This window comes from Colossoma macropomum, unplaced genomic scaffold (assembly GCF_904425465.1).
Source record: "Colossoma macropomum unplaced genomic scaffold, Colossoma_macropomum, whole genome shotgun sequence".
Classification (NCBI taxonomy): Eukaryota; Metazoa; Chordata; class Actinopteri; order Characiformes; family Serrasalmidae; genus Colossoma; species Colossoma macropomum.
The window spans coordinates 16043124-16070638 of record NW_023494788.1 but is presented as its reverse complement, the minus strand read 5'-3'; the positions used below and the strand labels follow the sequence as shown (position 1 = coordinate 16070638).

Sequence of the window (27515 nt, the reverse complement as noted above, 5' to 3'; positions counted from 1 at the left end):
GCACTGAATACGTCTCACCACAATGGGCGGAAATGCTGCTATGAATTTGTACATTCCTCATGCCAAAGGATGGTGCAAAGCTCTCCCCTAAAATTCTTGGTTTGGAGAACAAAATCTTGGGATAGTCAGAGTAGGCTGTCCATTCTGGAAATATATGGAATTCTTTACACTAGCTTCTACTTTGATTGAAAAGCAATGGACTTTTGAACAACGCTTAAGTCACATGAAACTAGAATGGCTGTATTTGTCAACATCTCTTAAAATTCAATGACATTTCAATGATTTTCTATACAACATGTCAAGAACCTGGTCATGTTTAAGAACAATTTGTCTTAAAATGGCATGCAGTTAAATGTTAGAATCTTTTTTTGCCAACACTGTACAAAGTAGCTTTTTGAACAATTTGAGCTCTATAAACTTTCACCTCAAATTTGCGTAGTCTAACAAGCAAAATAAGGTTGTGCTAACTACAGGCTGTGCTTTGACAAGAAGGGTGTACTCTGTAGGCACTATTTCTGGGGCACTATTTTGATCATTGATGACAATTGGATATTGTATAAAGTCATATAACATTAACACTGTGTTATTGTGCTGTTCTATTTTAAATATCTGCTGTTGTAAAGTTGCACTTAAGGTTGGTGTTATCATTACATAATTACTGAATGTTACTTCATTGTTTCACAAATTCTGGGCCATTACTTAAGACTTAATTAATTGTGATTAAAGGCACACACATTTAGTTGAATGTGTTTATAATTGCAGTGTTCTGTTTGAAGCTTATTATTGTATGCAAAGTTGCAATTTAGCTTGTGTTGCCTGCAAGACAAGCAATAATTCATTGATACCTGTGCACTTTTAGAGAACTATTTAGTCTATTTTTTACTACTCTGCTTTATTTTGTCTATAGTCTTGTTTTATTACTTAATATTCAGTGGTAAAGCAAATGTGTATTTTAGTTCATCCTAATATGCATATGCATTTGATGTACCTTAATAAAGTCACTGTATTTTTTATTGTCATGATAGTGTCTTGACCATGTGTCTAAATAGATGGAACATTAATAAGTGTAGCTGAAGTTTAATTTGTGAAAATTAACATTTAAACATGGTACATTAATATAATTAAGCGGTTGTATCTAATACACCAGAATTGAGTAGTTTAACTAAAAGGTTATTTAACAATCTACATAATTTATTGAAATAGCATGAACATGATTAAATTTAGTTAAAATTACACTTCAAGGAAATTTTACAGAATATAATTAAGCTGACAAAACTTACAAGCAATGAGTAAATGTCATCAGAAAGGCATCAAATATGAGTTGTTTTAACTAAAAAAAATTGTATTTATAACAATCTACATAATTTGCTTAAGTAGAAAGAACATTATTCATTTTAGTTAAACTTACTGAAGTTATTGAAGTAAATCCTGCAAAATATAGTTAAGTTGACATTACTTATAGGTAATAAGTAAATGTTACTCAAATTATATCTCTGAATGTAGATAATTTAATTTCGTGCAACACTTTGATGAAAAAATTATGTAAATTCAAAGAGTCATTTTTTTGAGTGCATTATAAAGTTGAAACTGGCGTCGGTTTTAATAACTGAAAAATGTGTGCATGTGTTCAGAGGTCAGAAAGCTTTCTGATGATTTAATTTCGAGAAACTACTACAAATAGTACTGCGGTTTGGTACTGAACAATAATTAGTTCACATTTTCCGGTATTTAGATTTTAAAACCCAGTAATTATACAGACAAAGAGATGATTTATAAATCAAAAATCTATAATGAAGTAACGACCACTAGAGAGCGCTGTGCTGCCACATTTCTGTTTTAATTGATCAGGAGCAGATCACAAACCCACACTGTCCACACCATCCCTCTGAGAACAAACCACTGATGTTGCACTCAGCCAGTATGAACAAAAGACAGAGGCAAAGCATTTATTCCTGTAGAAGACGTTTTTCTTGTAAGGGCTAACTGATTATTTCTAATAGTTATTGCTATTCATTAATTAACAGTTATTAATATTGGCAATCATTTAAAAAATATAATTAAGTCTGATTGTTAGAATTCATAGTTTCCCACTAAACTTTCAATTACAATTCCAAGTGTGAATTTCAATTCCAAGAAACTCCTAAAATAAAGTACGTTTTTGAGAATTATTTTGTAATATTGCTTCTGTTGTTCAACAATGTTTTTGTTGTATGTAATGCATTTAAAATGAGTCAAGTAATAAATTATTATTGTAATTATTGTAATTATTATTATTATTACTGTTAATTATGAGTGAGACAATAAACTTCATATAGTACTGTCTAAGTGTAAAAGACAATTGTTGTTTTAACTTAAAAAATTAAGTAACGTAAAATTTTAAGTGGATCATCAGACAGTAAGTTAACAGATTGTAATGTTCTGTTAATATACAGTTTGTACCATCAACTCAAAATCAAACTTCTAAAAGTTAAAACAACCAATCCGTGCTGTGGATCATAATGTCTATTATCATACATTAGCTATTCACAGCCTTCAGTGCTGTTTTCTCGCCTCTAGGAATCCTTTGATGAGAACAGTTTGAAGACGGACTGTTAATGTGTTTATAAACAATAGAGTTAAAAGAGTCTGAATAACGTCACTCTTACATAACCCCCATCTCTAACCTAAAGGCTGCTGAGAGAGACTGGGCGGAGATCACAGAAATCTTAGATGGTTTCGAGTGATTAATATCGATGGCATCTACATTTTAGCTCCAGACCTGATCCTGACCTGGAGCGTTTCTGAGAGAGGACGCAGACATGTGGCTGTTTCTTCTGCTCATAGTGCTAGTAGGAGCGTATTTCATCTTCTACAGGACCTACGTGCACAGAAAGACCTTCACTAGTCCAGTGACTCTCTACGAGAAGACGGTGATAGTCACAGGTATTTTATAGGCTACTAATGAGTGTGAACGTGTGAAGTATTAGAAAAGTCTGTTTTGGAATGAGATAAATGGGCTAAACGTTTTTTTGCTTGTTATTTTCCCTGGTTTGTATGGCATTTGGCTAAAATAGACACCATTAGCTTGCAGAGAATGGAGTCTAAAGATGTGACCACACTACCAATTAACTGCTTTGTCTAACAGGCAGTAATACTGGCATTGGCAAGGCTACAGCTTTGGCTTTGGCACTAAGGGGCGCGAGAGTGATCGTGGCCTGCAGAAGCAAGCAGAGGGGAGAGGATGCAGTGCGAGACATCAGGAGGGTGAGCAGAGGCACCAGCAACTCATTCACTCAGCAACACTTCTGATTAGCCATGTCTTAGCCATGTTTCCAAGTGTGCCTTGTTAGTTCTTCTGATTTTAGACATGGTAGTAGTATGGTTGATGGTTGATGGATTTGCTTATGATCTTATGATCGCTGCCTCTCGAAATTCTTTGTCAAACTACTTACCTGACTCTTTTTTAACAACAATAATGTAATTTTTGTTAGTTTCTTATTTAGAAGGTAAACTAGTTTTACTGAAAACTTAATGACAGCTAATATCACTTGGCTAATTTGGGGAGCCAACACTGCCAGGGCTACTGAAAGAAGTGTCATTGTGAGCTGAAAGAGTCTATTCTTATTTGTAAGTTGAGCTGTTTGACCTGGCACACTGAAAAGCCCATCACTAGTTTGGTCAATGGTTTAGGTTTAGACTTGAATTCTTTTGTTCAGCATTATTCTGCTGATGGATTTTTCTGAAGTCTACAAATAATGTTCGACCATTTTTGCCTTCTCAGGAAAGTGGGAATGATGAGGTGGTTTTCATGCCTCTGGATCTGGCCAGTATGAAGTCCATCCGCTCTTTCGCTGAGACCTTTCTAAAATTTGAGAGCAGACTTGACCTGCTCATCAACAATGCAGGTAAGCCTTCTAGTAAAGGCTTTACAATAGATGCTGGAAGATTGCTGTGGGGATTTGATTGCATTCAGCCACAAGAACATTAGTGAGTTCAGGTACTAATGTTGGATGATTAGAGCTGGATCACTTAAACTCATCCTGAAGATATTGGATGGTGCTCCACAGCTCCCCGAGAACACAGTTCCACTGTTTCACAGCTTCATGTTTTGGGGCTTTATACTATACTCTAGTCTTGGCACTTAGCAAGATGACCTTAGGCTCATGTGTGGCTGCTCCCGAGCGTCTTATTCTACTCTTATTCTACTTATTCTACTGTTCTGTAGAGATTATACAAGCTATGTTTGTGCAATTGAATCACCTGTATCAGCAATGGGGACATTTTAAAGTAGCTGAATGCACTAATTAGAAGGGGTGTCTGAATACTTTATACTTACAGTGTATCAGTAGTCAGAAGTACGGAGCTGACAACAAAACAATATGATAAAGGCATCTTCATTATTTTGAGCTAGCCAAGAACGCTTTTATTTACCCATATGAGTATGATAAATTTGGCATGCTTTGTGTCATTTGTTTGTAGGACTTGCTGCACCAGGGCGCACGGAGGATGGCCTTGGCCTAGTCTTTGGTGTCAATCACATCGGTCCATTCCTGTTGACCAATTTGCTTTTGGACCGTTTAAAGGAATGCGCCCCAAGCCGAGTGATCAATGTTTCTTCCCATGGCCATGACGTAGGAACCATTGATTTCAATTGCATCAGTACACACAAAAGGCTGGGAATGGGCTCGTCTGACATGGACATATTCAAAATGTACTGCCACAGCAAGCTGTGCAATGTGCTCTTCACACATGAGCTGGCCAAGAGACTGAAGGGAATGAATGTGACCTGCTACAGCCTACACCCAGGCAAGTATAATGGCCAAACTTACAGTACAGGTGTTTAAAAGAACAGCCTGATGTTCTTCTTTAAAAAAAAACACAGACATAATGTCCCCCATAGATGTCTACAGGGCATATAACTACGTCCAGTTTCAGTGTCAAAATGGTCTTATACCTCTGCTTTTCGTATGGGGTCAAATGTGATCTTGTAACCAACATACTTGTCAGAGGACAACTTGTTAAAAGTTTTGGTCATTGACTGTGGCACAATCAGAAGTAGAACTTTTCTAAAACCTGCCCTTAAGTTCTTTTAGTCCATGCTCTTTCAACATCAATAACACAGGTAAAACAAGCTAGCAAGCAAAGCGCAATTGTTGGCTAATGGAACTGTTCTTTTTCTGAGATAATGTCTGTTTGTACCACACATATTCTCCACACACTCGACACATGTACATGCTTAATCAGAGTTTTTTTGGGGAACTTTGCAGCCATGCTAATTTACATTACATCCATAGGCCAACAATTCACAAGGCTTTGGATTTTGTTCATTTTGTCATTTTGTTCCCACCCTAACAAGACTACATTTGTGCTCATGTGTAGCTCAAAATTTCTCATGGTTTTTCCCAGATAGTCTCGATACAAGCTCATACAACAAAAAGCATTAAATACAGGACACACAGTGTCATTGATGCAAAGCATTGCTCTTGAACCATCGAAAGTTATTTAAGTGCTCCCCTTTGTGGAGAATCTTCAGCCTGTTAAATGTGAGTGAGTTAATGAGTGATATACAAGCCAGGTCCATGAGGTACTTTGCATGTAAAAATAGTGTCTTAGGCTGGAGATCAAAAAAAGTTGAAAAGTATTGCTATGGCAGTAAAGTAGTCCCAGGTGAGTTATAAAATTGCATGTATTCTGTTCCTGGATACATGCATCAGGTCTTGGACATAGACATAAAAGCACAACTGTTGGAGAATGTTGCATCATTCCATTAGTGGTGAATTAAGGTTTATTTTCTGCTGTCTTCTGTATTCTTCGAAATATGAGATTTCAGTCATTTTTGTATCATGGTTTCTATTACAAACACATTTCACCCAAAAAAAAGTAAAAACCAAAAAATCATGATAATCAAATACAGCATAATATACACTTGCTGCACACAATGTTAGATATCTAAATACACCAGGCTCACTTCCACTGTGTGCTTCTTGGTTCTGTGCTGCAGGATCAGTGAGGTCAGAGATTGCTCGGGACATGAATTCCTGGTACATGATGATTCTGAAGCACCTCATGCAGATGTTCTTCCAGACGGATGCCATGTCAGGCTCTCAGACCACGCTGTACTGCGCTCTGCAGGAGGGCATCGAGCCCCTGAGTGGTCGCTACTTCTCAGACTGCGAAGTCCGAGAAGTAAAGCCAGAGGCCAGAGACGACGAGATTGCCAGGAAACTGTGGGATGTCAGTGAGAGGCTCTGCGGCATGGCCTGAGCTGTTTTTACTTGTTTATATAAAAAATATGATGCTAATGTGATTAATGGAAATGGGTTAACTTATGTCCATACTGGAAAAAAAGCTTTGTTCCAGACACTGTAGATATCTAAATTGGGTAACAACGTGCAAGTATTGTCATGTACTGATACTATGTATGGAAAAAACATTTTGTAACCCATGTAATCAATAAACAATGGCATTAATGCTAATGGGCAGTCGTAATGACACTGACACTGCGCAAAACTAAAACTAAATATAACTAGTATCATGAAGAGAAATAAGTTTCATTAGAACCACTTTAAGACTATCTTTACGAATGGTCTCAAATGTATTCATGATTATTTAGGTCATAAACACCTAGTTATATATTTGATGTAGCTAACAGATAATAGTGACTGATGGAGAAGGCAAAGTAGGCAAAAGTAAGCAAGATCTGAGGTTTAACTATATAGATGTACTTGGGCTCACTATTTGGCATGCAACAGTTCACTGTTGCCCTTTTTATTTGTTATAATTGCTAATTCTTGATTTGATTTTTAATGTGTTCATGACCTAATTAATAACCATTCATAATAGTATTACTGTAAAAAGATAACAATTCTTTAATGTGAGGATGTATAACAGCAGGGTTTGACCATTGTATTTTTACTGGCTTCAACCTTTGACCATGTTTACACTGTTGTATTCAGAATCAGCATAAGTTTATTGGCCAAATGTGCTGCACACACAAGGAATTTGTCTCTGGGTTACAGTGATCCCGACAGTGCTCAAAATACAGTGTAATTAACACAACATAGTTCTTACACAGGGCATAATACACAACTAACACAGTGCTTAAATACAGCTACAATAATAAAAAAAAAAATAGAATAGAATCGAATGGCTAGCAGAAAGAAACCCTTCTTGTGCCTGGATGTTTTGGTGGCAGGTGTTCTGTAGGGCCTGCAGAATGGAAGTAGTGCAAAAAGACTATGCCCTGGGTGTGAGGGATCCTCAGTAATTTTACCTGCCCACTCCCTAACATGGAATGAGTGCAGGTCCCGGAGGGAGGGCAGGTTGTTGCCAATGACAGACAGTAATGGATTAGCAGAGAACGGATTCAATGGCAGCTCTGTAGAACTGACACAGCAGCTCCTTGGGCAGGTTTTATTTTTTCAGCTGGTATAGAAAATAAAAAAAAAGTACTAAGTTTTGAACAAATATGTGCAGTGCTGGGATTGTAATCCATGCTGTCATCTAAAACAAGGGCAGTCAGTGGGAAAAAACACTACCAATGTACCACTGTACAAATACAGAGCTCAGCATCGTTTCACTTGTACTGAACTTTCAGCCATTTCAAATGGAGCAGAGCCAGGGAAATGTGCACTGTGACTTAAACTGAATGCATGCCTGTTGTCTGTGTCAGATGTGTGTAACTGCATTCCTGAAGGGCTACAGCACTGCAGAGTTTACTTCTATTTGCTATAACATGCCTGAATCTTTAAACTGCTAGTACATCAACTCATAAACTAATGTTCAAGGTCTTCAATTGATCAATCAGTGCTGAAGAAGGAAAAACACAAGATTCTGAGGTGCAGTTTGATACTTCTGGTCTAAGCAATGCAGGGGCTTGACGTGCCTTGTAGTAAATTAATAACACACTGAATGCTTGAACTAACATAGTTGAAGACTGAGCTTGATTATTGTAACCAAAGCAAATATGATTTACATGTGTTGCATCACACGAATGCCTAGATTAATTTAAACAATCACAGAACTCTCATCAGGAACATCTGAAATGCAAAGAGCACACAATAAAATGGCATGTTGTTAGGCGTCCGCATAGAAGAAGATGCAGGACACACAGTGCTTCAAAAGAGTGCTTTCTTATTTACATGCAGCAGGAGAGACCCACCGCCAGTGCCACAGAACAGCCGTGAAGCTGGGTCACCTCCAGCCACACACAATCAGTCCATGGCGACCACTAAACCTGCCCAACCAGCCCCACAGCCCGGCACAGAACACCACAAACTACACATATATACATCTTTCAAACCACAACTATTTACACGATTTAAGTCTTCCTCACTGCCACCACAGCGGTACTCCGCCCTCACCGCTCCGCATAGCCGCATGGTAGGAGGACGCTACAATGTGCTGCCTTTTAGCTGCCATCTTTTTCAGGGATACCCAAGGTTATATTAACAACATCAAGCCATGTTCTACATGTGTTACAACAGCCCATTAAAAATGTGTGACTTACTAAGCTCAAATGACAACAAATGCCCTGTATGGCTGCACAGCTAAAAGCTTGTACAACAGAACAATGGCAAAAAATTACACTTTCAGAACTGAATCAGTTGGTGTCTTCAGTTTCCAAGTGTTTACTAAGTGTTATTAAAAGGAATGGTGATGTAACACAGTGGAAAACATGCTCCTATTCCTGTTTTTGGAATGTGTTGCAGGCCTCAAATTTGGAATCAGCATATATTTACAAAACAATGAAGTTCATAAGATAAAAGCTCAGCTTAATACATGTCAAACAATTCGGAATTGGGGTTGTACATTTTTATTTGTATATGTAATAATATACACATCACTGTTTTAGATGAATCTCTGGCTGCTACATTTTTATCATTGGAGTCTACCCAGTTATATTTTTGGAAATGGAATTTTCTAATACTCAGAGCACTGTTACTACTATTACTACTACACCTTAAGTTAATAGTCCTCCTCCCCCCTAAGGCTGCATGTCATTTTACGCTAAGTTTTAAGCTAATATTTCCTGAATGACACTTTTTTCAGTAACTTCTTTTAAATTACAAATTGAGTGTGGCTTAAACCTGCGAGGTGCTAAAAGTGGGCACACAGTGCTGTGTATAAGTATTAGCTCCCATCTTATTTATTTTTGCATATTAATCAAACTAAATGGGTTCAGGTCCTCCAAAATGTAATATAAGTCAAGAGGAAACACAAAATACATTTTTTAGATGATCATTTCATCTATTGAATGAAAGTGTTTTCAGCATCTAAAAGTAACTGCCCTTAAACGTAAAACTGGTATAAGAACTTGTGCAACCAAAAGATTCCCGTAACTGGATATCAGTCTTTCATATTTCTGTAGAGGAATTGTGGCTCACTCTTGCCTCAATTCAGCTACACTGGAAGCCTTTTGAGCTTGTTTAACATCCTGCCACAGCATCTCAATGAGGTTCAAGTCAGGACTTTGACTAGGCCACTCCAAAACCTTAATTTTATTTCTTTTGAGCCATTCAGAAGTAGACTTGCTTTTGTACTTTGGGTTATTCTTTACTGCATAACCCAATTACACTTAAGACTCAGATCGCATACCGATGTCCGGACATTCTTCTGCAGGATTTTCTGATAAAAAGCGGAATTTATGGTTCCATCAATTGGCTGTTCAGGCCCTGAAGCAACAAAGCATTCTCACACCATAACACTACCACAACGTTTGACTGTTAGTATGATGTTCGTATTGCAGAACACTGTGTTAGCTTTACGCCAGACACAACGGGATCCCGTCTTCTAAAAAGTTCCATGTTTGACTCATTAGACCATTATTCCAAAGTTACCTACCATCAAGCTTTTTTGGCAAATGTGAGATGAGCCTTTATCTTCCTCATGGTTAGTTGTAGTTTTTGCCTTGCAACACTCTTTCTAATGGTGGAATCATGAGCGCTGACCTTTTCTGAGGCAAGCAAGGCTTGCAGTTCCTTACATATTCACAGGTTCTCATCTATCTCAGTGTGTTGCTTGTTGAGACTTTTAGCCTACTTTACATTGCTGGAAAGGTTCTATTTAAGCAATGTTTAGATTCAACCAGGCTAACAGTATTCAACTAAATTTGGTTAATGGGTTGATTAAGTAACTAAAGTGGCAAATACTTTTCCCACACAGTCCTCCTAGTTACTAGGTGACTGTTTCCCAATCCATTTTGGAGTGCTCAGTAATGCAGTTTACAATTTTCCCTGTTCTTAAAGGCTACATGGACCAAATCCTGTTCCTGTGTTTCTTTGGTGTCTCACCTTCTCAGGCATTTTTCCAGTTTGCCACCACAATCACAAGATAACTCTTCATTCCACAGGAAAAGACCTGAACTTGATTTTGGACCGTGAAATTTGTATCAGCCTTAATGCTTTAGAAGGAACATTATACTGTACCTGCAATGACAGAATAACTGAAAACTATCAAAGTTTTACAAAGAGGTATGGGTATGCAATATATTAATATATTGTTAAAGTTCCTCCAATAATGATTTGGCATTTTTTAAAACCATTTTCACCATGACTAAGTTGTTCATGCTGTTACACATTACATTCCAGTTGTTCATGCTGAACATATTACATTCCAGTGTAAATGTCTGTAAAAGCAAGTGCTTTTTTGTACAATGTGACAGCGTTTGTACTTTTATACAAAAAAAATCTAATAGTCATCTCGCTGATATGATGGCAGTTGGAGCACCAATACAAAGACTATCCAAACAAATGTCTGATTTTTAAAAAAGACCTTTCCCATGTTTGTGAATCAGACAAATTATAATAGCAATACACAGTAAAGGAAGAGACATGGGCTTCACCCCAAGGGAAACCTAATTTCTTACCTAGAAACTGTCGAATATTAGAAGCTTTAAAAGGTTATTGATAGCTAAAACCTGGCGATGACTTTTTACCCCAAGTGATATACACTAATCAACGTTCGCTCACGTCTGCCCAGCCCTTTCTAGTGAATGGTTGTAGTTATGTAGGCTGTAGGTCGTACATCTGTTGGCAACAATATTAATACCTTATGAAATTTTCCTGTATTACCTGGGAACACATACACTAGCATGTGTCTCTGTGTGAGAGCAAAAAACTATGTATGAGAAAAGCAGTTTATTAGGTCCAGTTTCCTTTAAAACAGAGTATTAAAGGATATGATCTCCCCTCTCTACCCACTTTGTCTTTAGCAGTATTCAAACAGGATTAGTTTTCCATGGAAAAGTGGGATAATTCCACCAAATTTTAAAACATTCTGTATAATTTAAGATGTAAATAAAATCATTCAGGGTGGGATGTGAAATGGTGCATTCAATAATTCTTTACAGTGGTGCGGATAGGAAACCGGGTCGCAATGTCAACACAAATATGGCCATTTTATTTACTATCCAAAATGACCTATAGTGGTTGATATGACAATATTTTATTGTTATTGTGATAAAGTATGCCACAACACACATTTCTAAGAACATCATGGATATCATCTGCACTTAAAGAACATTGACTAACTTATTTTAATACAAAGGGAGCATAAATAGACCTGTTTAATTGGATTTAGTGCAGTACAGGTTGTATAAGTGAACACTGAGTAAAAAAAAAAAAATCATATAAACATTGTAGGTTTATTATCATCATTATCATTAATGTTATTTTTATATGTGGCACTACAGGTTCTATTTAGTCTGTTTCAACTTTTTAACTCAGAAAAAAACTAAATATTGTGCTACATATTGGGTATTGTGAAAATGTCTTGAAGTAGTATGGTAAAATATTTTCTGCCATATAGCCCAGTCCTACCTACACATATCTGAGCTTTTATATGCAATGTTGATAATGGTAAAATAGTGGTAAACCCAAAAAGAAAACCTTTTCTTTGGTACTATTTTGCTTTACAACACCCTGCATGTATCTCTATGCTGGTTTAAAACAAAAAAAAAACCTTGTTAAAACTATCAAAAACTATCAAAAATATACATACATACATACATACATACATACATACATACATCTCATGCATCAGTCGGCATATTCATAAGCATTTCATGTAACGCCTTTCGGGGAGGTAGCTTTTAGAGACAGATGTCAGGCAGATGTTTCCTATCACTGAACAATTCTGGCTCTAGAACAGAGCATGGCACATTACACCATTCTGAATGAATATATTTACATTTTAACCATTTCAGTATAAAGAAATTTTAAAAAACTGGTGGAATTCTCCTTGAACATAGGCAGAATACTGTACAGGCATGATCTCTGTCGGCTGCATTGAGCATGTTTAACCAGTACAGTCAGAGTTCTAGATCATCTTCATCTATGCTAGGTACAATGTGGACTGAAGTAGAATATCACATTATTTAGCATGTTAAAAAGTTCAGTTATGTTTACTTGTGAGAATACTAGTGTCTTGCTGTGGTTTGCATTAGGTAAAAAAAACAAAAAACTTTAACTATTCGTAAACAAGCTGAATTGTTTAACGTCACTGGGGGGTCTTTACTGTCTCAACTCAGCTGATGGTCACCGGGCACAGACCTGCAATCTGTTTAAAATACAATTAAAAGGACCTTCTTTATATACATTACTAAACATGTAATATTTAATTTTAACCAAGCATATACAATTCTATTTGTGACCATTTTCTTCCAAGACCTGCTGCAGCTTGTCATTGATGGTCTTCAACTGGTTTTCAGTTCCCATGATGCTCCTGGCCTCCAGTAGCATTGCTGGCATGCAGGAAGGGCCATACTGTCAGAAAGGAAAAAAAGTTCATAGAAAACAAAATAAAAGACCTTTATGTATAAGAAACCAGAGTCCATAGCAGAAGATAAATTTCCAATATTAGAGCCTCAGGACTATGACCAGGATGCTGCTCAAACAGCAGTAAAACAACATCTAATCAGAGATCAGAAATATGTTAAGATTTTCGTGAACACATGACTGGGTGAAACGATACAGTAGTGCCCAACCAAGTCCTTCGAGGACAGGCCAGGCACATGCACAGACATTTTGGGCAGGGGTTTCTTGGGAAAGAAGGGGAACTTGATCGTGAATGAAACCTAACTTATTTTGCAGCATATTGCAGATCTGGCATGCATGTTTTCCTTGAGAAAAGTTTTGAGTAGCACTTTAGTGTAGTGTAGAGGTCTGCCACAATATCTTGCGATGCGGAGCTAATTTTCAGTGTCGTGCGCGGGAGCGAGCGGGTAACTAGCCTGCAGCAGGCAGGAGCAGGTCGGAGCATGTATGAGAAATCCCGCAAATTAAAGAATATCCTAAATAAAGTGCATCACTAAATATTATAAAATACAAAATTATAACAGTATAAAAAGTTAAAATAAATGAAGTCATTCTAAAGAGTTACGAAGCAACTGATCACGTGAACAACACGCAAATTCTTGTAGCTTACCAAGATGGCAGTGCCTTCAGTCCGATGGCCACAACTGCTGATCCCAGCAAAATACCAAAAAAAGTGTAACCGTGGTTTAATTCCCGCTTTATGTTTACTGGGAATAAACGTTGAATGGTGAACTTACTTCACAGTAAGCCTGATAGCCATGACTGCCACGTTACTTCAGCAGCGCGCTCCAGCTCCATGGCTTTAACCTATACAGAGCAGACCGCTCCACGGAGCTCTCGGGCAAGAACAAAGGCAGCGGAATCTGCTTATACATCAACCAAGGCTGGTGTGCAGATGTCACAGTGTTAACAAAAACATGCAGCCCTAACCTGGAAACACTTTTTATAAACTGCAAACCAATTTATTGTCTGAGGGAGTTCACGTCTATGTGAACAAAGAGGAGCTACTCAAACAAGCTGAGTAGGATGATGTCCACAAATCAGCCATCAACCATCTGGAAGTGCCTGCAGAACATCACCAGCTACAAAAGAACACCCCCCCCCAGACAATAGGTGATCGTCAGCTGGCTGATGAGCTTAACACCTACTGCAGGTTTGAAAAGCCCAGCTCCACACACCCATTCAGCACAGATTCACACCGTCCTGTCATTCAGCCATCTATTCAGCCTGCCCTGAAGATCTGCGAGAAGCACGTGCACCAACTCTTCAGGAGTCAAAAAGTGAGGAAAGCACCAGGACCAGATGGTGTATCACCCTCCTGTCTGAGGGCCTGTGCCGACCAGCTCGCGCCAGTATTTACAGCGCTCTTTAACAAATCACTGGAGCTGTGTGTCGTACCTTCCTGCTTCAAACGCTCCACCATAATACCAGTTCCCAAGAAAGCAACCATCACAGGATTGAATGACTATAGACCCGTTGCATTGACCTCTGTAGTCATGAAATTCTTTGAGAGACTGGTGCTCTCCCATCTGAAGAACATCACAGATCCTCTGCTAGACCCCCTGCAGTTTGCATACCGAGCAAACAGGTCGGTGGACGACACAGTGAACATGGGACTCCAGCTTATTCTCCATCAGCTTGAACACCCAGGAACGTATGCAAGAATTCTGTTCTTGGACTTCAGCTCAGCGTTTAATACAATCATCCCAGGACAGCTACACAACAAACTCCTCCAACTCAGCGTGCCAACCCCCACCTGCCAGTGGATCACCAACTTCCTCAATGGCAGAGAGCAGCAGGTGAGGTTGGGAAAGTTCAACATCGACTCCATCCTCAAGAGAGCCCAGCAGAGGATGTACTTCCTGCGTCAGCTGAGGAAGTTCAACCTGCCCCAGGAGCTGATGGTGCAGTCCTACACAGCCATCATAGAGTCTGTCATCACCATGTCCATCACAGTGTGGGGCAGCTAAGCCACCAAGCATGACTTCCACAGACTGCAGCGCACCATCAGGTCTACAGAGAGGACTATTGGAGTTAAGTTGCCCACACTGCTGGAACCGCATGCCTCCAGAACCAGGAAGCGTGCACCACCTTTTCCAGCTACTTCCCTCAGGCCGGCGCTTCAGCCAGATGAGGATCAGGACATCCAGGCTACAAAAGAGCTTCTTCCCACAAGCCATCACTCTCTTGAACAGTTAAAATATTACACAAAAACAATATTCCAGCTTCAAACTGCACTTCATAAATACTGGTATATAGCATCTAATTCAACTCCATCCTCTGGAATTGACACCTCAAACCAGTGTTTATTCTAGTATATTACTTACCTGCCTTATTACCCCGCTTATCAGACTGTTACCTCACTGATCCCTTTCTCTGCCACTACACACCCTTTTAACTGCTGCTGCACTCAGCACTTTAACTTTAGACCCATACTTTGCACAATGTAAGGTTTACAGGTATGACTGTGTGTGTGTGTTTGAGTGAGTGATGGTAGGTATGCATGTTTTATTTTATTTTGTTATATTTTATATTTATTTTATTCACTACATGTTAATTTCTGCCACTGCAAGCGGCAATGGTCTGCGGCCGTAGCAGTAAGTCGAGCGATCGGTCAACTTCTTTTCAAGAAAATGTTCTTCCTGCACGTTGCCTGCAGTTACACATTTCCACCAGAGAGGTCTCTAAATCCCCAAAACTAACACAACTTAGCTTTAAGTGTTTAACAGAATATAATGCCTTTTTATTTCCCCTTTGGTGTCTCTCTGTGCACATGCTTTTCAAGGCATTCAGCCTGTCCAAACTTTGTTCTATTACAGTTCTCAAACACATGGACAAGTTTGGGTTCCTCAAAGAATAAGGAACCTCTAACTTGGACAATGATAATCAACCATCCTGTATTTTTAAATACAGGATATTTCCTCACCGTTTCTGGCTCATCAGGGTGAACAATGCGATACTCTAGGTACCTCTGGTTCAGCTCCTTCAGGTTAGTAAGGAAGGTGGTGCCCTGTCTCAAGGCCTTGAGCCTCTGTTCAAGCTCATCATGCTCCTTCTGAAGTTTCCTCACATCAGCTTCACTTCTGGCAAGACAAAAGCCACCCTTCATCAATCAAAGCTCTTTTCATTATTTGCAAAAGACCAAGTTACTTAAACCCTGTGACTTTAAAAACCTCCTAAGCATAGGAATAGTAAACAAACAAAGTGAGTAAACTCCTTATAAATTATATTTTTAAACATACTACTTACTTAATTAGTTCATTCTTGGCCTCCAAGAGCCTAGTCTTTTTGTGGTTCAGGGTACTATTAATCTGAGCCAAGGAAGAAAAAAAAACAAAAGAAAGAATGAGAGATCTTAAAATTAATATCTTGAAAAATATTTGAATAATTACAGTCAGTCTGCAATCACTTATTTTTCCTCCACCATCTCCCATTAAAGGGAATTGACTACGAAGTCAATTCAATTACATTCTATTCTATAGGGCCACTACACAGTACCATTATATTCCTGAAGATGCCAGTTAAGAGAACTGCAGTTGATTAAATACAGTCACCAACAAAAGTGTGAATGAGGTGAAATGATGTTTTGTTGATTTTCTAAGTGAAAATAAGTGAATACATTCTCTACGGAAAACACACTTCTGCGTATTTCAACACTTGCTACTGTGTATTTGCTGTATTTATTTAACAAAAAAAAAACAAAAAAAAAACCACACACCAAAAAGTGGCATGTGCAAAAGTTAATATTTTATTCGTTTTTATTAATTCATTCATCTTCTAAGCCACTTATCCTCCTGGGTCATGGGGGTTGCCAGCACTCATTGGGCAGAAGGCACCTTTTTCCCCAGTGTTACACTCCGCAATTACGCATTAAAGTTAGCAAAAATTGTCCATTTAAATTTGTTCCCTGTAGAGGATGTGTTAACTTAATTTGACTACCAAAATCAACAAAACACGTCATTTAACCGGGGGTGTTCAAATTGTTGCCAATGACTGTTCCTTCATTCAGAACGTCCTGCAGTGTCATCAAACGTGAAGCAACCCGCACTCTTCAAGAGATCTGCAACAACTTGCAAAAAAGTAAACTTTCTGGCAACTTCCTGTGACGTGATAAACGGACGTCCACTATTCCTGATTCAGTTCCCTTCCAACAGAACATTTCCGCTCACTACAGTTTCGATTCACCCTTAAAATGTCAGAATTCCCTGTGTATTCCACCTTGCAGGAGGTAATGGTAACCACCTATGGAGGTAATTTTGTGCCAAAATGTTCGAGAGAAGATTATGAGGTTTGAGAAAGTAATATTAAAATTTTGAGAGGACGACTGTGCTCTGAGTGCGCAGCTAATGAACTTGAAGGCAGTTGAGCACTAAGCAAGCAGGTAAATGCTTATGGATTTGCTCAACAAAACCATTAAAACTTAAAAACTTGCATCTAAAGAGTGGCAAAAATCTTCTTTACTTCACACATCAACACATCAATGCAGCACCAAACTTTCTCCACCCTTCAGGGTCTCTTTCAGTAATTATAAAATGAACAGACTGTTAAGACTTTTAATTATGAAATAAAAAAATAATAATGAGAAAATACAAAAACACAACAGAGAACATACGCAGCTGCAAAAGTTGGTGGAAAAGGAGTTAAAGTGATTGGTTGAAACCGTTCACAGTACATTGTGGGATATATAGTTCATTCCAACATTAAACATGTTAAATACACAGCCTTGTACCTTTGCCTTTTTGTTCGTTTTTCAAAACTTTTTTGAATTTTTTTTTTTCGGATTTCATTTCTTTAACATTATGATTTATCTCGTGGTTGGTTGGTTCGGTTGAGTGCTTAAAACTCTTTATAGAAGGATATTTTAAAATGTCTATGGGATTTATACGTATTGTACAAGAGCCGCTAAAAAAGTGGGCGGTCACTGTTCGGCTCCATGTACCTGACTTTGGTCCGAACAACAGGACTGCCTGATTGGCTGGAGTCCAGCAGATGTGAAACCTAAGAGTTTTGAGCTGAGAGTTTTTCAGTTTTGAGTGAAACTAGAGTGTTAGGCACGTACAAGTCCTGAAAAGGAAAAGGCAATGTTGAGCAGGTTTTCAAGTTTTGAGTGAAACCAGAGTGTTTTGTTGAGCAAATCCGGAGGCGTTTACCTGCATACTTAGTGCTGACAAGTGCATTCATGCTCATTCGCTGCACCCTCAGCAAAATTGTCCTCTCAAAGTGTAATATTACTTTCTCTAACATGCTCAATCTTCTCTCAAATATTTCAGCACAAAATTAACTCCATAGGTATGGGAACTATTACGGTGACTGTAATCCACTCAATGTCTCCATCTTGTGATGTAAAACAGTTACTGCCACAGAGACAAATATTCAGTTACACTACCTTTGCAGCTTTCCGCTTCACATCATTAAACTCCTTTGTTGCTGTGATCTGGATCAAAGACATTTGTTAATGTTAGCTTCACTCCATCATAAATTGTTAAAGATGTTCATTATAACAATCCTGTGACCATCACAGTTCTTTAATCTGTTTCTGTGAGTTTTCATGTATAATCTTTGCTCTGTTACACATGCAGTATTTCTTACTGATTGTATTTAGACAGGCTCACCATCTCTGTGAGCTGCTCCTCAAATGAGTGAGAGAATGCATCTATGGCTTGTTTAACAGAATCAGAGTTCACTGTCTCCCTACACAAAATAAATATCGATATTTATATTTACCATGTCATAAAAAAACAAAGACAATAACAAATCTTTAAAATCCAGTTATACAAATGCTCTTCACATCATGGAAATCTTTATCATGTGATATTAAATGCTTACTTGTAATGGGTGATAAATTCCTGGAATGCTTCAAGAACAACATCAAGATCAATTGGATTTTTCATAGTTCCACGTTTCTGCCTCTTACGGTGGTTTCCATTGTCTATAAAAGAAAGAAAGTACTTCTATCACTAAAGTATTTCAGAAAGAGCGATACATTTTAAGCATATATAACTAGAAATTCTACAGAACAAAAACATCTAAAAAAAAAAATAAATAAAAAAAGACTATTTCCACATAGAACACAACTTCTTAAAAAAAAAAAAATCTCCTGAAATAGAAGCAAATAATACTCAATAGCTAATACAAAATAATACGAGATAATAATACTCCGAAATGAATCTTTTTAAAATGCTTTTCAGACTTCTTAAAATCAACATTATGGTACAGAACACATGCTATTCATTGTAAGATTGTAGAGTAAACCTTAATGTCTCTTTACCTGAGGATCCAGATGAAGACTTTCTCTTCTGTTTCTGACCTCTCTGCTGGTGACCAGAGGATGACCTCGATCTCCTCTGTAGCCTCACTCTGGATGGTTTGGGTTTCTCACTGCTTGGATGCTGCAAAGAGAGCCGCATCAAAAATATTATGGCGACATGGTTACATGGTTTCTCAGTACATCCAAAAAAGCAACTCGTGGGGGACACTAGGTAGCAGCTTAGTCAAGGTCCAATATACTTAAATGTGCCAATGAGAGGATGAGAGCCGTGGCATGAGGCCAGCACCCGAGTCCTAAGCACCAACTAGAGCCATTTAGAAATGGGAGGGCAAAGGGGCGTTTATAATTTGAACAATCGCGCATATTCATAGATCTCAGCATAGGATTCTCAATCAGTGTTGACATTTAGAAACAATCCTAAGCCATTTAATTTATTACTCACCATGTATAATTGTTGTTATCATTTATGACTTTAAGAGTAATTTAAACGTCACAAAATAAATATTGGACTGGCCCAGAAAAGTCCAGTAATTAAACAGGTCTATTTAAAATCAGAGATTAATAATCACTGGCAATCGTGGATTTAATTTAGAGGATGTACAAACAAATTAGTTGATTCTTTGACAGAAGATCAAAGAAACAAAGGCAACACACACACACACACACATTTTTTTTCTGAATGGATGTCAAAAAAACTACAAAGGCAATTCAGTGATGAACAACTGCTGGTAAAACAACAAAACAACACAAAAAAATGAGCCAAAAGCCTCACAAAACTCTCATCTTCATCAGTCAACTCCTCTGATGACAATGAGGGTCGGCGCTGGCTATTGGCGGGAGCTACCTCAGGTAACACATCGCCTGCTGAACCCTCACTGGTTGGATCCTGGAAAGCAGTGAGACCATATTACAGTTACATATTTTCATGCAGAGTTGATCAAAACAGACTATAAGAATGACAACGTTATAACTTGAATTACTAATGAAACACAAAAAAGTAAATATGTACTAAAAATCTACACAGAACATAAAAAAAAAAAACTCACCTCAAAGACTTCAGACTGGGCCCTTCTCCTCCCTTCTTTTTCTCTGTTCTCCGAGATGGTCTGCAAACGCCTGCGGACATATATCAACATAAATATACGTACATAATAAATACAATTTTTGCATAAATCACTGTTTTTATCATTACTACTCAGTATTATTATTATTATTATTGTTACTATTACAAAAGCTATGTTTGCAAGCTCAAAGGCAGAGTAACTGGCAGTCATAAAAGTATACTGGGTTTGTGATAAATATCTCAATTATGCAAAACACATTTGAAAAACAATACCGTGGTTGGGAGTTTGGTCCTTGCTGTGTCTTCTGTGTTGGCCTCTGATTCTTTTTGGATTCTGAGGTCTTCTTCTGTGCTCGGACATCACTTTTCTGTTTTGTTTTGGCCTGAACTTTTTCAACACGTTCAGGTCTCTTTGGAGTCCCTGCGACATCCTGGGCTTTCTCCTGCACTCTTTCTTTACCTGCCTTTCTCCTTGCAGTGTCCTTTGGATGACTGTCTGGTTCAGTGCTCCATTCATCTTCTAAAGCAGTGCTGTGCAAGGGATTACCTGAAGAAGCAAACAACAAATGTTTTTTTTTAAAAAAAATTAATTAAAAAAAAATCAAGCTCCATCACTCTAATATATCTAACAGAGTCTGTAACAAGCTCCAGCACCCCCGCGACCCTGAAGGATAAGCGGTTTAGAAGATGTGTGTGTGTGTGTCTGTAACAAAACTACTCCATGTTAATGAAAAAGTCTGACATGCCATGAGAAGAATATTGTTCTCCTTGAAGGAAACTGGCCTTCTCTATTAAAGACACATCCAGACTTTCTGGAGACTGTACAGGATCCTCTGCAGGTTTCTGACTCCTGTTCTGGAAATAAAAAGGCACATCTTCAGCGAGGAATACAGTCTTAGGACATGATGTGACATGAAATGCAACTAAACTAGCACAATCTAAGTAACTGAAGTAGTAAGTGTAGAATATTTTCACAAACCATTTTAAATTACAATAACCAGAGAGTCATCGATATGAGACTAGTGGACTGATGCGGATGTCGATCCATAAGCATTTATAAATTTAAGAAATTAGACCTACATCTACCTGGATTAGCATTACGAGTAAATATTACATTTATTTCTACATTTCAGCACAGTAACCTATCGTCACCTAAACATTCTGCTCTTACAGAATACAAAAAACCATCAAATCATACCGGTTTGAAATATCGGTCAAACCCAAAACATCCGTCCAGTGCGGATACCGACATGATACCAACACCAGCGCACATATTTAACAACAGCGACTGTAAACAGGACTAAAACAGAGACATCGCTAGGTTGGCTAACATCCTCATAATGAAACTTAATCTGCCAACCTTGAGTTCCTGCTGAACACCTTTCAGCAGTCGTGTCATCCGACTCATTTTCACAATGAAATAAAACCAGTGTCGACAAAATAACCGTGTTATCAGTCCAGCTAACGGCTGCCGTTAGCAGCTGTTCCCCCGAGTGTTTCCCGCGAATTGTTTAGACTGTTCGGGTTATACTATAGTTGTAAAATGGGTGAGACGGGCGACAAAAATGACAAAATATTGGAAAATGTTTGGAATCGAGTTCAATCAATATTTAAGATACAGTTACATTCATGACAGATATAATTTTAATGAAAACTGAAATCACTGTTTGGGTCATAACTTGACAGAAAAGGTTTAATAATTCATCACCCCCTTCCTTTCGGAAAATCGACCAGCTCCCCATTTTTTCTTCTCACACTGCAAGATACAAGCAGCAGTGCACACGAGTAGATGTTGCCTCCTGCTGGTGCGCGACGGCACTGCAGTTTATTTAATACACACACTGATGATATTCTGTCAAAAAAAATGTTGTCAGACAAAGTTGTTTTGCATTTTCGTGTCGTTTGGTCGCGTTGCACTTGGTGTGTAACGGATTGAAAGTTAAATTGTTGGCTTTTGTTACTGTGCTTTCAAGAATGAAATGTTTAAATGACCTCTGTTCTGATTGGCTGCCCTGTATGCAATCCGGCCTAAAACACTTCTTGTAACTTCAACATGAATAAGCGGAGCTGCTGCAGACTGAAAAGACTGGTACGTGCAAATGTGTTCGTAACATTACAAAATAATTGTATTCAAAATGGGCTGTTTTTGAAGATTAGTTTTCTTATATGGGTCGTGTGGACTGAGGAGTAAATGGTATGTTGTAAAACGGTAACAGTGTTTACATATTACATTTCATATAACGGGCACAAATACATTTCTTCAATTTCTTCCATTTCATAAAACGGGCACGCAATAAACAGCTCGGCGCCTTTTCACCTTGTCGGGGTCAAACCACTAAAAAGAACCATCTGTTTATGTTCCGCCAGGGGTCAGTAAAGCGCCCAGCAGTGTGGAGCCTGCTCTGCCGTATAAAAGAAGAAAAGCGCGACCTGTCACAGGGAGGACTTTTCTCGGACCACTGTCACCAAATAGCATTTCGGCCAGTCAGCTCAGGTAATTACAGCGACGCGTAGTTTAAACCTGCATTGTCACAGAATTCATTTGGGCTTTTTGTAATGCACGTATGGGGCGGAAGTGATAGCATTTCTTGCAAGTCACGGCTCGCCTTTGGCCCGAACATGCCGCCCGCCTGCTGGAGTCTCAGCCAATGTCAGCGCTGCTAAGCTAACGTTAGTTAGCAACTGTCATGATAAATGTTGTGCTGTTAACGCCTGTATAGTAATTGTTAAGCTTCTGACACACAAAGGAGCCTGTAGTAATTTAGGTAGACGGTTCTAGGTGAGTAAGTATGGTGACCACTGTGTATATTTGCAAGACAGGGCTGGTATATTTGAAGGCTGTATTGCAGGGTAGCAGCTAGACTGCCTTGACACCGCTAGCTTTAACGGAATGTCACTTGGCGATTAAGCTGTGATAATGTGATGGATTTGTATGACATTCCTAAAGCGTTAACATATGCAGGTTTGATGAACGCCTGGTTGTGCATGACGCGATCATTATTGTTGGAGTTATCAGTCGTACAGGCTAGGATAGGCACTGCCCATCTAAACTATACCTTACAATGATCTGGGAGTTTTTATCTTTGACGCGGCAGAAAAGAATAAAGGCTCACTTTTTAACCAGCCGCATTTGAGAGGCTTAATACCGATCTCAAAGCGTAGAGCGTGAATGTGGGCGTGTTCCTCTGTAAATCTTCATTCATATATTCTTCTAGAAAGTAATGCGTACTAACCGAACAATACGTAGACAGTTTATCCAAAAGAACATCTCCTTCGTGCTTCAAAGCTGTTTATTGGTGCAAACTTAGTTTGCCAGGCTGATAATGGCTTAGAAACATAGTTAGCTCATGTTATGGGAACTGCAGACAGCAGGAAGTGGTCAAATGTCTGTGCTGAGATTTTACTTCTAATGTTGTGCTTGAAGTCTCATTTGAGAGCAGGTTGTTTCCTCATGAGAGAAAAAAGATCTACTAGCCCATTCATGACCACTCACGATCCCTGGTCAGACCCACCAGGTTTCTGGCAAATATATCTCTCATGTACGCTGTAAAAGATCGGTGTTGACAGGCTTAGAGCTGAGCAATATGACAGTGTTTATTGTTATTGTGATAAATTACATTACAGTAGGTCACAGTATGCTTTTCTGTGTGTATCATGGATATGATCAGTACTTAAAACACTTCCCAACTGCTTATTTGATTAAGTGGAGATTTAATTGGATTTAGTGTGACATAGTATGTGAAATGTTACATGTGAATCATTGCTTTCCTAGTTTTTGATATTCTTCTTTAAGTATTGTGATATATGTCTGCCCACCGGTAGACAAGCTGTCAGGTGTAGCTTATGTAAGTTGAATTAACTTAATGTGCTGGCTTATTAAGTTAGCAGCTAGTTATCTTACATAAGGCAAATCTATGGCTTACATCTCATATAAGTCCAGGTCAACTTATTTGATGGGTTATTATTGTAGTGCTTCTAACTGCATTGAATCTTCTTTGCCAACTAGGCTACAAATATTTAAGCACAGCCCTGTGATGTCATTTAATCGTCGGACCTACTGTCCAAGTCTTGGACTGTGCACTGGCCCTGTAGTTATGTAACAAGTCTTATCACTGGAGTTGAAACAAGCATTAGCCTTTGCATAAAAAAGAAAAAAACTTATGCCTAGATATGGCATCTATGAACAAAAAGTTGCTGAATTGAGATGTTGGGTTAATCTTTGATTAGTTCCAGATTTTAAAAACCCAGTTATGTTCTAAATGCCATCTTCATTATGCCATGCTTGCAGACTTCTAGCTGCCATGTTATTTATTAGCCACAAGCTAGTCATGTTTGTCCAAGGCACTGAAACGCTGATGATTACTTAATTACTGAAATTATGATAATTATTTAACGTAGGTCTTAAAATTTCTTCACATACAGGTTAAAATACAATTGAAGGACATTCATATGGATGTGGAATTCCACTGCACCAGCAAGCTGCATGCCTAATTTCCCATGGGGGTGGTCACCACCATGGACCCCGAATCAGCCCGCCAACCCCAGGTCCCGGCGCAAGGCAAGCTGAGTAACAGCGGGCCTGTCTTTGCGGCTGGTCGAGGGACCGGGCTTGGGCCTCGAGGGAAACACTATGTATGTGGCTCTGTGGCCGCCTTCACTAACATCATCATCACGTTCCCCATCCAGAAGGTGCTCTTTCGGCAGCAGCTGCATGGCGTGCGGGCTACAGAGGCTGTGCGGCAGCTCCAGCGCGAGGGCTTACGCAACTTGTATCGCGGCCTCCTGCCTCCGCTGTTGCAGAAGACCACCACAGTGGCCATCATGTTTGGCCTGTATGAGGACTTCTCCCGCCTGCTCCTGCGGCATGCACGTGCCAGTGGTGCGCCTGAGCTGCTGACCCGCAGCGTGGCAGCTGCTCTGGCTGGCACGGCTGAGGCCGCTTTGACACCGTTCGAGAGGGTGCAGACGCTGCTGCAGGACCACCGTCACAATGGGCGCTTCCAAAACACGGCCCACGCCTTCCGGACTCTGCTCCGCGACTACGGGGTGAAAGAATGTTATCGTGGTCTGGTACCTGTGCTGCTGCGCAATGGACCCAGCAATGTGCTCTTCTTCGGTCTGCGTGGGCCCATCAAGCAGCGTCTGCCCGACGCCCACACCAAGACGGGCCACCTGCTCAACGACTTTGTATGTGGTGGGCTACTGGGTGCAGCGCTGGGCATCATGTTTTACCCACTGAATGTGGTGAAGTCGCGAGCGCAGGCGCAGGTGGGCGGTGAGTTTGTGCCCTGTTTGCGGGTTCTGGCCACCGTGTGGAGGGAAAGAGGTGGGAGCGTGGCCTTGTTGTTCCGTGGAGCCACGCTCAACTACCACCGCTCACTGCTCTCATGGGGCATCATCAACGCCACTTACGAACTCCTGCTCAAAGTTGTCTGAGGAGGGATGGAGGGTTGGACAGACGAGTGAGCGGACTTGAGGATGTTTGCCATCTAAGTGGGTGTTTCACAGAGCAAGAGGATATTTCACAAAGCAGGATTTCTCAGTTAGCTACTTAAGCCCAAAGTCCAATAGGAGAAGTTCTTAATTGTCAGTCCCTGTTTTGGGCTTAAGCGATCCAGCTTTATTGAGAAAACCTGCATTGTGAAATGTCCTCCTGGATTTGTCAGTAAGATGGATGAATAAACCAAAAGTGAAGATTGTCCAATAGGAATCTCCTTGTATTGGACAGGCTTGATATTTGGGCTTTACTTGTCTGGTTAACTGACAAATCCTGCTTTCTGGAATACCCCCTCAGCCCGAGCTGAGAATCTTGTGTTCTTTACCACAGCACAGTCTTTGTTTGACATCTAGGACACTGCCGTTTCCTTTTGTATCCATGAACAGGTCGAACTGCACTTCATAAAAGATCATAAAAGAACTGTTCATGTTGTGTTGCCTGAATGTTCAACTCATACCTGGCAAAAAATGTGCTGCAAACCTGTATTGACCCCTTTTTTATGTCCTTACTGCTATGAGTATTGAGAAGTGGTCTGTGAGGCCCCTAAATGGGGATTAAGAACTAATGTTACGAGGCTGAACACAGTTTTTGAGTTATGGAGAGGAAGTCCATTTTCTATTGTTAATTGTATCGATCCTTAATAAAATGCACAAATTGGTGCCTGGACCATACCAGACAATTATTCAGTCCATTCTGTAGCACTCTGCTCATTTTGACATTGTGAAAGAAACAAGAAATCAAATGTTCCATTACAATTTGATGAATTATGGAGAAACACGAACGTAGCTGGGATGCTCATTAAGCCATACCAGAGAATGTGGATGGCTGCATTCTCCCTGAGCAGAGAAGGACAGGTGTCCAGTTTTCTATGTCACCATGTCAGTCAATCCGACATCTGTGAGGTCACATGGCACTTGGGAGCCTGACCTCGTAGCACTTAGGTGGCATGGCCAGTAGTTACAAATGATTTATCCCACCTTAATGGGACTGACAGGACGATAGGAGAAAATCTTTCTACACTGAGTTTTGGCTATGAATAAATAAGAAAAAAAATATATCTACTTGTGAAGTGTAGAGAATACTACATGGTGGTGGAAAGTGAAATCTTAAGTCTGACAACTGGGAAAATATGTCCATTTTCTAAAGAGGTGTATGGAAGTGGTGCAGGTTACATAGTGTGACTAGCTGTGTGACTAGCAGAGACTAAGTAGTTTGGAACTTGCAAGTAAAATGCGAAAATTGTACTTATTGTGCCTTTAGTTTACATTGTGGTGTAACAGATTATGGCACACTGGAGGACCATCAGATGAAAAAGCCTCTTAAGTCATTGCTTGTCAATTGGATAAAATCCAAGTTTTTTTTTCTTTTTGTATGTGTGTGTTGTGATGAGTGCGAAACTTCCCTGACATTGTAAGTGAAAAGTAAACAATGAACAATTACACTGACTTATTATTATACTCTTGTCTGAATGTTTTTCTGCTTTCAGTTTATTCAAAATGCTTTAGTGTCACTGTGTTTGTAGGGTGTAACGATACATGTATTTTTGGTTCCATAGGATTATTAATTTACAGGACAAGATTTGATTTGATTTTCGATATTTCATGTGTTAAGCAACTTGATTCTATAGAGCTTTAATTAATTTAATTTAATTAATTTAATATATTAAATGGATTGATTTGGCCAAGAGAAAAGTTCTCAAGTAGAACTTTTTCAATGCCTGTCGTGCCAGCCTTCTAACAAAATAACCCCTAATGAATGGCATAAGTCCCTTCCACATCCCCACCCACTTTACTCTGATAGGACACACACAGATGCCTAGCTTTGATCATCGAGGTTTCCACACAAGATAGCATATGAGAGAACCTTGCTTGACGTGCCAGACTTCTAACATAA

The 27515-nt window shown here is 39.2% G+C and overlaps 3 protein-coding genes across 3 annotated transcripts; 2 read left to right on the top strand and 1 right to left on the bottom strand.

The window, feature by feature from the left end:
* The first annotated feature begins 2668 nt into the window (after positions 1-2668).
* Positions 2669-6455, top strand: dhrs13l1 (dehydrogenase/reductase (SDR family) member 13 like 1). The gene is made up of 5 exons (XM_036567834.1): positions 2669-2922; positions 3125-3243; positions 3761-3884; positions 4459-4785; positions 5981-6455. The coding sequence occupies exons 1-5, from the start codon at positions 2799-2801 to the stop codon at positions 6241-6243; spliced, it is 957 nt and encodes a 318-aa protein (XP_036423727.1). The 5' UTR covers positions 2669-2798; the 3' UTR covers positions 6244-6455.
* Positions 6456-12096: 5641 nt separating this feature from the next.
* cenpu (centromere protein U) lies at positions 12097-21621 on the bottom strand. Its single transcript, XM_036567833.1, has 12 exons — positions 21486-21621; positions 20872-20980; positions 20399-20672; positions 20109-20178; positions 19835-19948; positions 19063-19183; positions 18621-18723; positions 18407-18485; positions 18181-18228; positions 16044-16105; positions 15721-15877; positions 12097-12743 (listed from the first exon to the last, which is right to left on the bottom strand). The coding sequence occupies exons 1-12, from the start codon at positions 21531-21533 to the stop codon at positions 12621-12623; spliced, it is 1308 nt and encodes a 435-aa protein (XP_036423726.1). The 5' UTR covers positions 21534-21621; the 3' UTR covers positions 12097-12620.
* An 889-nt stretch (positions 21622-22510) lies between these two features.
* Positions 22511-27079, top strand: slc25a51b (solute carrier family 25 member 51b). Its single transcript, XM_036568629.1, has 2 exons — positions 22511-22619; positions 24548-27079. Exon 2 carries the CDS (start codon positions 24623-24625, stop codon positions 25559-25561), a length of 939 nt encoding a protein of 312 aa, XP_036424522.1. The 5' UTR covers positions 22511-22619; positions 24548-24622; the 3' UTR covers positions 25562-27079.
* The last annotated feature ends 436 nt before the right edge of the window (positions 27080-27515 follow it).